At 42.3% G+C, this 11775-nt stretch overlaps 1 protein-coding gene across 4 annotated transcripts; it reads left to right on the forward strand.

The window, feature by feature from the left end:
• Positions 1 to 4138: 4138 nt before the first annotated feature.
• Positions 4139 to 11775, forward strand: si:dkey-12e7.1 (uncharacterized protein LOC557553 homolog). Of its 4 annotated transcripts, XM_037106356.1 has the most exons (5): positions 4139 to 4187; positions 4365 to 4424; positions 4534 to 4632; positions 6650 to 7287; positions 9127 to 11775. In XM_037106356.1, exons 4-5 carry the CDS (start codon positions 6724 to 6726, stop codon positions 9712 to 9714), a joined length of 1152 nt encoding a protein of 383 aa, XP_036962251.1. In that variant the 5' UTR covers positions 4139 to 4187; positions 4365 to 4424; positions 4534 to 4632; positions 6650 to 6723; the 3' UTR covers positions 9715 to 11775. The 4 variants fall into 4 exon arrangements, with proteins under 4 accessions (XP_036962251.1, XP_036962253.1, XP_036962250.1 ...); XM_037106358.1 differs by having other exon boundaries at positions 4153 to 4424; positions 4534 to 4640; XM_037106355.1 differs by having other exon boundaries at positions 4153 to 4424.

Genomic DNA, 11775 nt, shown 5'->3' on the forward strand with positions numbered 1-11775 from the left:
ACGTGTGAAAACATTATTATACTGGGACCCCTCCTCAGGAATGTTTTGGACAGACTGTAAATGTTAAAGCTGGGCTGTCCAAGGAGTCAGGGAAAGCAACATGACGTGCAGCCAGCAAATCTGTTTTTCTTTTTTCTATTCATTAGGCAACATAACAGTGAGTGTTCATAGTTTGGGGTATTACTGTAAGGATCCAGCATGTTTTTTAAACCCCTTTTCACAAAAAGGGCCTCTCGTACATGTAACTTCCTAATTCCGCTGACTGTAAAATGAAAGACAGAATGCTGACGCAAACATAACTTGCCTGACTGAGGTGTTATGTCATTGGTATGCAAAGAGGGTTACATTTTCAAAAAACACTTCACAGTATCACAAAAGCATTCAATCAAAGGGCAAAACCCCTCATACATCCTGCAAATACACTCTTCAAAAACCCCACTTTTGCACCAAATATCACACACTTCATTCGTATTACCAGATTTTGGTCCAACCACGTAGAGAATTCCACAGGGAGAGGTCGCTCAATTCTTGACAATAGGGTGAAGTTAATGTGTCTCAAAACCACTGATTCACAGTCGTACTTGTCATACATGCTCTTCATTAATATATAGTGTGGATGGCATGACTGTCATATCAGAAGGGGGAGGGGATGGTGGTGAAATAACAAATAGCCATGTCAGTGACCACGGCTTGAGACTGTGTCTTCACATGTGTATGTGTGAACTAGATACCACTAAGGAAACCTCAGGTCAATTCCCAGCTGTTTTTGTGCCAAAAGAGGTATTACTAGCAAAATGTGACGTCTCCCCAACCCATTTTTTTTGTGTCTAAAGCTCAGACCGGACCATCGGCACTGTGTTAAACCTAAAGAAAAAAGTAGTTTCAGCATAAAGAAACAAAGAAGGTCTCTGCACCTATATGTTTGCAGAAACCTACTTTGCCAACATTTCCTCTGGAGATCTTGTTGACTGCATTCCACTGCCTAGCTGGGTGTGACCAGAGCACCTCATCTACATCATAGGCTTCCCTGGCAAAATATCGAGGGAAGAAGCTCCTTTAATTTCCTTTCCAGCCTAGACAGCACCCACCAAAATCTCATCACGGCTCTTCCATACCCTGCAGAGGCATGCACTGCACACAATAGTGATGACGGTCACCTTCCACCACCATGTAAACGGCTCCCCAACTGGATTTAGAAATGGAGTGTTGAGTGGAAAATATTTGCCAGGACATTGTGGATAGTCAACAAACCAGTTTTGGAAAAGGTTCTCCATGGTGGCAGCTGATCCTGTCCAGCACTTCGAATGCACACAGAATATTTATTTCTCTCAGATTCTGAGCACAAGCAAATTGGTTGAAATCCATGTCAGAGGGCACTTCTCCTTTGATAAAATAACCCATCCACCTGATATGTGTGGCATATAAAGATGCACATAAGAAGCCATGATTAGTAGACAGGTGTTTAGGAGTGTCACCATAAAAGGCCAGTCTAAGAAGTGCGGTTTTGGAAGACAACGTGATGTCATACGTTTCAAGTTTTGAAAGAGTTTGTGTTTGGCATGCTGACTGCAGGAATGTCCTCCAGTGTTGTCCAGAGCCTGAAGGTCTGAATGTTCCCTTCAGCAACATAAGTCATTCACAGAACATGTGTAACCACGTCAGCCCTGGGCAAACACACCCAGCTATTCCTGACAGCTGACGCAACATTTGGCCAGCAAAATCAAAGAATCTCTGCAAATATTGTCAGAAACTGTACAAAAGTCCTTTATCCTTTCTTAAAACGGCATGATGGCGGACGGGTTCGAATGTTCACTGAGGCACAGGGAGCAGCGATAATCTACTTGGTTTAGGCAAATTATAAATTAGAGGAGATTAAAAGTCACGACAAGTTCAGCAACATCCACCACATCGGCCTCTTCACACTGGCCCGTACTCTTCATTGACACCATCGCTGCTCCCTGGGCCTCAGTGAACATTCAACCCCTTCCACAATTGTGCCATTGTCTGTCAATTCTTCCACAACACAAGAATATATGATCGTATATGATATGACTGGTCAATGCAGGCATGAGGTTTTCTTTCCTCATTGAATTTTAAAGGTTTTGTTCCTTTGTAGATGGCTGCCATTAATGAAGTAAGAGTTAGTTTCATTATTTTTTAAAAAAATAAAGTGCCAAGTTGATTACTGGGTGCAAACAAAGCAGAAAATGAGACTCGAGCCGAGGTTTTACTCTCTGAACGTTCGTTTTCTTAAGTAACTGAGCTGTAAGTGTCATTTTAGTCTTAATGAAATGTGAACTGAGGTAACCAGCGACATGTTCCTGTTCAAACATACCGCATTTCCACAAACAGGATGTGGTCACTCATCAGGAATTGCTTTACTTGTTCTTTTAAATGTGGTATGTCTGAACAGGTTTCACTGGTTACCTTCAGCCAAACACACAGGCAGGCCTGTGAAGGAAACCGTCTACAGCAGGAGCATGGGGAGGTCAGAGGAGGATGCTGCTTCAGTAAAACTGCATCACTAAGCCCATGTCTTCAGCATATTCAGAGTGCCATCTACTGGTGACAGATCCATCCTTTTTGTCCAGGCATAGAATAAAACTGACCTGGGTTTTGTTCTGCTGCTCTCACTGGTGATACAATTAGACACACAGTTAGGGACAAGGACGAAGCTGAATAAAGGTACCATGTGCACATGGAATATGACAGCATATATTAGGCTACAGTATATACAGCATGTTTTATATCCCATTCTATCATTTTTCCAATGAAATCACTTTTTATTAGATGTTAGTGATCACTGCTGCTGTCTATCTATCTATAAGTATTCACTGACACTTTAGTGATTTCATCAGCTTTTTATCATTAAAGGCCCACATATTTATTGTTGTTATCTCATTACTGTCGTCTATTCTTGGCTGCTCTATGGCATAGTGCTGTCATTTTCTGAACTTACCAGACTGTTCTACTTTTTCTACTAACCCACTCATTATGTCCACATTACTGTTGATTATCCTTTGAATATCCCAGTGCGTTAGTATGTTGTGATAGTACCAACAGTCATCCTTACAACTTTGCTGCAATTTCAATACCAAAGTAGGCCCTATTTGGTGATGTTTGATTTTGGCGCCAGTCCAAACATTAATGAAGTGCTTTTGAAACGATTTCAAAAAGTTTGCCAGACCTGCTGACTTATGTTATCCCAGCACGATTTCACAGTGTTCCACAAGCCTCCTGTGACATCACAGAATGACCGTGTCCCGCTGTCTTCAAGAGTCCCCATACATGTTCACTGGGGTTGAGGTCAGGTGACTGTGGAGAAAAAGCCCACGGTCTTCTTTAGTGGATAAATTAGTTTGTGCAAACTTTGAGGTGTGTTAAGCTCATTATCCTGTGGCTCAGGGGTAGAGCCAGTGTCTTCTTATGAAAAGGTCACTGGTTCAGTTCCCATGGTCTGCATGCCGAAGTGTCCTTGGGCAAGATATTGAACCCCAAACTGCTCCTGATGTGCTGGTCGGCACCTTGCATGGCAGCTTTGTACAACAGTGTCTGCTAAATGCCCTAGATGTAAATGTGTCCTGCTGCAGTAAGAATCCATCTCCACAAAGATGCAAACCAAAAGGTACATCTCTGAAGAGTGGAGGGCCACTTCTCCATGGTCAGGGTGGAGTTAATTCCGTGTAGGTGTCCAACTCCAGAAGAGGCGAAACTGCCCCAGACGGGAATATTCACACCGTTTCACTGTGGGTCTGAAACACTGTGGTGAATAAGAATAATATATACAAAATAAATATTAAAAAAAACCAAACACATATAATGCCAATAATCAAAATTTGAAAAGTATGACAAATTGGTCATACAAAGACATTAAATAAACATTCATTATCAGCTAAACACCCTTATTAGTATGTTTCTGGCGCTATGTGACTGTTCATCAGAGTGATGGTTTGTGGAAAGAGACGGTTCTCCTGTCCTTTCCCTCCAAAAGACGCGTAGGATCTTCAAACACTTAAAACAAATACTGTTTCTGTCTTTGTCTATCTGCCTGTCTTCTCTCGAACACTTTTCCGTTTCACTCCGCCCGACGGTGCAACACCACGACACAAAGCGTGCGACTTCGCGCATTTTGATGACGCCATCACCAGCGAGCCACAACAAAAACATCAACAGTGCTCAGCTGTTCGGTAGTTAACTAGCCGGCCTAGTTACTCAATAAATACAGGTTTTATTTTTCATTGACGACTTGCATAAGTGTCGGTATAGATACTGATACTCTCGACAGTAACGCTATGCCATTAAAATCCTCAACAACAGGCAGTTACCAAGTGTATATTTAAACGCCTTTGTTTCCTCTATGCTAGCTTCCTGCAGGTTAGCTTGTTTTCTAAGTGAGGACCAGGGGGAGCTTGTTCGGCTAAAAGGTAACGACACCGCTTTGGTCTCGATAATGGTGCAAATCAGTCACATAATCCTCACTTAAGCCTTTATGGGTAGAAGCGTAGAGTGTTTGAATGCGCCTCTTTTATTCAGACAGAAGCTGGGAGGTAACTAATGGCGAAGAGCAAATAACGGAGCTGCAGTAGGACCTACAGAAGTCATGTTACAAATCGACGTGTTACTGCGATAAAGGTGAGCGCGTGAGTAGGCTGTAGCATTACGTGTGCGTTACTTTGTTATTATTATTATTATTATTATTATTATTTTTTACAGTCGAGGACATTGTGTCTTTGGTCAGCTTCCCTGTTGATTGTCATTAACAAGAGACATATTACATCTTTGCACATGTCGCCTTCGTGTGTATGGCTTTAAAGGGAAAAGTCACCCATCTAAAGAATTCATACGATATAATTTAGATCTACAGCCCAGATGAAAAAAACTTCGAAACTTAATTGAGTGTATACAGCTAAGTGAAGTTTAAACTGCGCAGCAACCTAATCCTCAGTATGGTGTGAGAATGTGAAATATAACCAAATAAGACAACATCTGCTTCAGTGGAGCATCACTGTATTTTACAAGCAAAATACAAAAGAAAAGTGAACTTTTATGGTCTGTATCTTTAAAGTGATATATTTTCTTTTTCTATCTTTTGTGTCTCATTTACACTCTGATGCTGCTCTCCTTTCAGTACAGGTTGTCTAAAAAATTCATTAAAAAAAAAAGTCACAGTCAATCTTAAAACAGGAAATGTCTGCACTGATGTCAGATAATATTGACAAATTAAATGTAATTGTGCGTATTCTAAAATTCCCACATTGAGAACAAGTCATGTGCACGCTGATGGCTGAGTTTATATGGATTTGGATCCATGCTTTCCACTAATAATCAGGATAAAAGCAGAGTCAGAATAAAGATGTCTAATGGTACCACCTCTTTTAGAGGAGACCGGCTGGATCTCAATGAATTTTCTGTCAGATGGCAGCAGTCTATGTAAACCTTTGATCATCTGTTCAGCTGGGAAATCGTTGCGCTGTGTAACCATGAAAACACACAGTCTGATCATTTCTTTCTGGTTGGGTTAAATATATACCTTCTGCGCATTTTTGTTTGAGATGGGGCTAATATTAAGTGATTTTGCTTCCAAGAGGGACGAAAACATGGTGGGAGGAAAACAGCTGTGGTCTTTAGCTGGTGCAGCTTTTCATTAAAAACCTAAAAAAGATATAAGTTGGCTTTATTCAGCATCCATGTACACAGTTAAAGGAAAACCTCCCAATAAAAATGCCAATTCAGTCATTATCCAACCATGCTAATAAAAGGCAGCAGAAGCTTGTGGTCCACTAAACTTAAATTCTCATGGCACTTCAGCATTCCTAACCCACTGAAGCAGATGAGGATGCTTTTAAATATAAAAATCAACTGAAAAAAAACCACCCCATGAAATGGCTGCATACAGTTCCTCCCACCTAAAGTCTCCAGAAGCCCAGAGATCCCAAACTGATTTGACAAGAGGTTTTTCCAAGATGAAATCTTTACTGTACCCTCTAAGCTAAAGCCCTTAGTGCTCACCCTCTCTGAAGTGGGAGCTTAAGCTCTGCTAAACATTGAGGGTGTAAATGACATCTTTTCAAATCTATTTAGGATATTGATTCTTCTAGAGACTTAGATTATGCCAGAGCTGTATGGAGCTGTTTTTAACTTTTTAAAGTCCCCCTCCACTTCTCTTCTTTTAGGAGAATGCTGCAACGCTTCTCCTCCAGAGATGTTTTATGGATTAAGAAAATTCACACGACTCTCAATCATCATAATGTCGGGATTTTCATTTTTGGGTGAACTGCTGGATGCTCACACACATTTAATTCAGATTGAAGACATGTTGTCGTCAGCTACTGATAAATTTATTTGAAGGCTGACCATTTCCTCTGGGATATATTGAGTATCTAAATGGCTGTTAGGAGCTTTACTTCCAGCCAGTTTTGGACTGAATTAAAGCTGCCATAATCATGATAGGAATGCTGAACTTGAACTTGTTCACGTGTTTCGCCAAATCTTTTACATCCAGTTTTTAAAAATGCAGCAGGAATTGAAAAGACACTTGGACATAGAGTAGGTGACGTGTTTCTCTGCCCGTCACCATCTGACAAAAAAATAAGCAAAAACCCCTCATCTTAAATTATTTCCTGTCTTGTTTCCTTTCCCTACCTTTTAGACTATACCAAGCTGAAGACATTTATGGCAAAGCCAGACCACAAGACCACCCGGTGGAGATTCTGACCTCCACCAATGACCGCCAAAATAATTTCTTCATCCGTCATCATGTCACCGCGAAAGAGACCCTTGGTCCCTGTAAGCAGCCGGCGGAAGACAGCTGACGACTACTTCCCTTTCAACTTCCTGCCGGTAGAGTGCCAGCTGCACGTCTTTTCCTTCCTCAGCGAGGTGGATAAATGCAGCTGCGCTTTGGTGTGCCTGAGCTGGAGCTGCATCATCCGCTCCTGGAAGCTGTGGCGGGTGGCAGACTATTCCCGCCGCGGCGTCTTCCACCTGGGTCAGGAGGGGCTGCTGGTTTCCAACCGGGAGTTCGAGAGGTGGAAATCCTGGGTGCACCATTACACCCACCACCTCATCTCCCGCAGGGCCAGCCTGCTCACGCTGAAGGCCAGCTTTGACCTGGGGGATCGCTACAACAAGTGGAGCGAGCTGCTGAGTCACCTGCTGGATAATGTCCACTGCAGAGACCTTAGCCACCTGGACCTGAACTGGACTTTTACTCTGCTTGAGCCGCTGGACCTCAGGGTTCACTCCAGCTCCAGTTCACACCAGGACAGTATTACCAAGATGGACCAGGTAACGTGTTCTTACTGGTTTTTGTTTCAAATAAAATGGCGCCAGGCCCATCCACTTCTCCTGGTTGCAACTGGTGGTAACTTCAGTTAACTACACACTTGTGTTTTCCACCCTGGTACTGCATACCAAACTGCGTTGTGATTTTCTTCTAAGAGGATTAGCACTTGCAATAAGTGTGAGATGCCAAAACGGGCAAAGAATGGGAATATTCAGAATCTGTGATTGACTGGGTGAATTATATGGTAATGTTTGTCGACCAAATCGCCCATCGCCCATATTTATACTAACGGCGGTGCATGTAAGTCTAAGATGCTCTACAGAAACTGGATCGGTTATATCAGCTCAGAGTTCCCTGAGCGATAGAAAAGCAGCTTCATCACAGATACAGATTCAACCCTAAATACAGACAATATTATGAAACTCATGTACATTTTGTCAGATTCAAATTTTTCACTTGATGATCATTTATAATGAAAAAATAGTATTGCGTTTGAAACCAAAGCAAAATATGTCTCAGACTTTGGGTGTCCACTCTATGTGAGTACAAAGTTTTTAGTACACATATTTTGTCATATCAGCCAGGGGTCGATCGATATGACTTTTTCAGGGTCGATAATGATACCAATTATTTGTAAATCAAACCAGTATTTGGGGCTGATATTCATTTGCTGTAAAAATGAAACTCAACCAGTGATGAAATTATTAAGTTTGGGCAGTACAAGTACAATTTACTTAAGAACATTTAGTTACTAGTGACTTTGCAGATTCAGATTATTTAGTGTTTATAGGCTATCAGCTGTGACATGTTACCAATCAGATGGTGTTGTGGGCGGGACATTGTTTGACAGGATGCTGCATCAGAGCCAAAGTAGCACATATTCAAAGTAGTTTCTTTTACCAGCAAGCCGACAGAAAAATCGCTGATGGCGACAGTCGGCCAGGGCTAATAATCAGTCTACCCCTAATGTCAGATTTACGTATGCACAACCACTTGGAGGTTGCTTCTGGGCTCAATGCAGTGCTCAAAGCATGGGTGCTGTGCAGAACATATGAAACAACATGTAGTAACTTGCTTATGTCAGATATACTCAGTTGAAAACAGCACAGTCAGACAGTAAGTTGAATATCATCATCTTCATTGATTTTTGTTAATATCAGCTTATTCTGAATCTGACTGGGGTTATACATTTTACTCCTGGTGTACTGTGGCCGTGATAACCGCCACACCAACACGACACTTCTCTCAAAAAGCTGTTACTTTGGTTTTCCCTCTTCATATCAGGTTCTCTGGGCGATGCATGATGGCCTTATGAATAGCTCACCTCCCATTTCCTCGTTCCTGTTTCACCTGCCTGCTTTTACCAGTCAGCGACTTGTCTATTAGTCACGTTAAATTAGCGTGAGCCTTGCTCCCAAAGGGGCACATAGAGAACACAAACAGGCTCAGATGAAGAAACAACAGGGCGTCGGAAGTCAAATCCTACCTGAAACAGCATCCCAGTCTGATGACCTTCTTACACCACACATTAAAGCTTGTGTACATAGTCAATCATTCTTTAATCGAATTATTGAAAAGGTTGGTCCCTTGAAATAAAAAAACGTAATACTCAAACAGACTACAAGGAATATTTAACGTGTTATGAAACAGTCTCAATTTCACACTGTTGTTGGGCTTTTGACATTCAGTTTTGGTTCACACTGTATCAGATTAAGTGGTCAAAAGTATTGCAGTATTAATAATACCTATCGATGCTGATACTGATTCTATACACATTTTTTGACATTTTCACCAAAATAAGTGTGATACGACTTAATACCCTTTTCTCTTTGATTTCACAGCTGACCAGCTTCCAGGATCTTCTGACCAAACTCACCCACAGCTGCCCTCGCATCTCCAAGATGCGGTTACACTTCGACTGGTCGGATGTCTCCGTGTCGCTGCTCACCCAGTTCCAGCAGCTCAGAGTCCTCGAGCTCAAATATTTCTGGGTCTTTAAAGGGGTGACTCCCTCGACCCTGCAGACGCTCACCAAATCCCTGCCCAACCTGAAGTCTCTGACTTTACACATCCTGGTGCCAATGAGGAGCCTGGGGATCTCGTACACTCTGGAGTCTCAGTCACTGGAGTTCCTGGACGTGTCGCCGAGCCGAGGCTTGGTCTTCTCCTGTCTGAAGCTTCCCGCCCTGCGTGAGCTCCAAGCCAAGAAGATCGTCCTCAGCATTACACTGGACCGGAGGACCAGGCTGAGGATCCAGAGCCGGTGGCCCTGCCTGTACCACGTCCTCCGGGAGGGGACGCCCAATCTGCAGGCTCTCAACAACGAGAGGCTACTCCCCACGTGGAGAGAGGAGAGCTACGGAGAGCTGTCTGCCATCCTGGAACAGTCCTGTTACTGTGTGCAGCATCTAGACAGCTGGCTGTGGTAGCCTACCGAGTGAAATTAAAGGAAGCGCACTCCACTGCTCGCCATTGATTGGTAGAAAGCAACACATTGCTTTCACACACACTTGCTTAAATGAATGTACTCAGAGGGACACACTGTTGCACATACTTGCAGGTAAAAACTGAGACTTGAAGAACAATCAAAGGACTGCAAGCTGTTTCCAATTCTTCAACAGGAAGCTGCTGTTACACTTGGAAACACTGTCGAGACAATGATACACTGTTTTGTTTTGTTTTTTTATCAACCAACAATTACTGTCTTATTTTGTTTAAGTTCCTCCAAAAAAGCAGAGGTGCTTTATTGATTGCACTGTGTTGCGCTGGCCCAGATTCATTTCTACTAGAGCTCTATGATGGAAGAAACGAACATAATCTACAACTCTACCTGAGCCAAGTGTTCGCGACCCGCGTATCGTCCAAAATAAGACTGGGCGACAGAGGGAGTTGTGGAGAGTGCCTTTTAAACTTTGCTCTTCGAAAGAGGAAACTATGACGAGCACAAGGGCCACCACTGAGGACAAAACACTGTTGCCGAGAGAGATATATGAAGAATCAAGCCGTCAAAAATAGCAATCAAGATAGAAGTTGTGATTTGTGACCAGAAAGAAAGAATGAGACTCTCTAGTATGTCAAGAATAAATTCCAAGGTTTATTTAGAGAAAGTGATCGCTATGTCATGCGAGGCAGGTTGTAATTTATTAGTCACACTGGTCGGAGTATTTTAAGAGATTTTTAAAAATTACAATTTAAGCTTTAAATATTTCGGTTTTACCAAAATAATTTGTCTCATTCTCATCACCAGATAATGTTTCTCAGTTGTGGCAAACTGTACTGTAAATTTAAAGTGGAAACAGATAACACGCTGAAGCAAAAACTTCCTATTTCTATTTTCTATTACAGGTTCAGGGATTGATGTTATATTGGCCGTTGATTGCATTCAGTCGTCTTTCTGTTATGAAACAGTCACCTGCTGTTTCCGTGTGGTGGGCGGGACCGTAGAGAAACTAAGCCCTTTACTAGAGAATTACTTGCCTGTCAGATGAGACCAGTTGTACATATGCAGTCCGTAATCCAAATTCAATTTAAACTGATCGTACACTGCGAAGAAAACGTGAATTAACTACATTCAAAAGAGCATATTCGAACATAACGTTCTGATCTGAGGCTAGTAAAGAAAGTAGAGGGCCAGATGGCTTCTCCATATTGATGGGTACTGATCCTGGGTCAGTAGGACCAAGTCTGATTTTTAAATTAGCTGAAAACTGAAGCTGGTTCTGTGCAGCTGCTCTGACTTGGCTGCTAAATACTCGGCACATTCAGACTTGACGGTATTAAGCTGGTCGAATTTTAATCACAGCCTGTCAGGAACGCAGCACAGCTAAAGGAGGGTTCATTCCAGTGCTGGACCACAATGCACCCAACTTTTTTTTTTTTTTTTTTTCTTGAGTACTCCTTTCATTTTATTTTTGACGTGTGTGAATTATTTCATTGCGTGTGTGCCTACTACAGGAAAGAGAGCGCTAATGTAACGATTTTAATGGCGTTACTCCGGTCGAAGTTTAACTTGACTGTTTTAACATGAAGGCATTTCGGACACATTTGCAGTGCTATCCTTGAAAGTTATCGTCGCTCAAATCACTGCAGCAAGAGCACGGCCACATTCCAGCTGTTTCATTGCTCGTGTATGTGAAGTTTTAATTTTTCATTCTTTTTGTACCCAGAGCCCCTGTTTGCTTCTGACAGCTGAGGAAATGGAGTCAGTGCGTTTGCAGTTAATCTCCTGATCAGTAGAGGTCCCTGTTCTCAAAGCTTTGGCCCGCGAAAGATTTCTCTCCCAAAGGTCTTACTGCATCAGCTGGTGCTCACAAATGCACTAGTGTGATACCATTTCAGTCCAGTACCTGTGCACCTGTGTAACAGATGTGTGCTTGATGGCATTTATGCTCTGTAGATTATATCAGTGTATGTGTGAGGTTTGGATGACGCGACGAAAGTGATGAGTACAGGATGATTCACGAGATTTGTTCATAAAGAGTTCTACCTAA

This window comes from Acanthopagrus latus, chromosome 8, assembly GCF_904848185.1.
Source record: "Acanthopagrus latus isolate v.2019 chromosome 8, fAcaLat1.1, whole genome shotgun sequence".
Classification (NCBI taxonomy): domain Eukaryota; kingdom Metazoa; phylum Chordata; class Actinopteri; order Spariformes; family Sparidae; genus Acanthopagrus; species Acanthopagrus latus.

Excerpts from the sequence above, each read along its gene's own strand:
- si:dkey-12e7.1 (XM_037106356.1), top strand. The coding sequence starts at position 6,724 with ATGACCGCCAAAATAATTTCTTCATCCGTCATCATGTCACCGCGAAAG. Across the intron at positions 7,288-9,126 it reads GTATTACCAAGATGGACCAG|CTGACCAGCTTCCAGGATCT; the intron begins GTAACGTGTTCT and ends TTGATTTCACAG.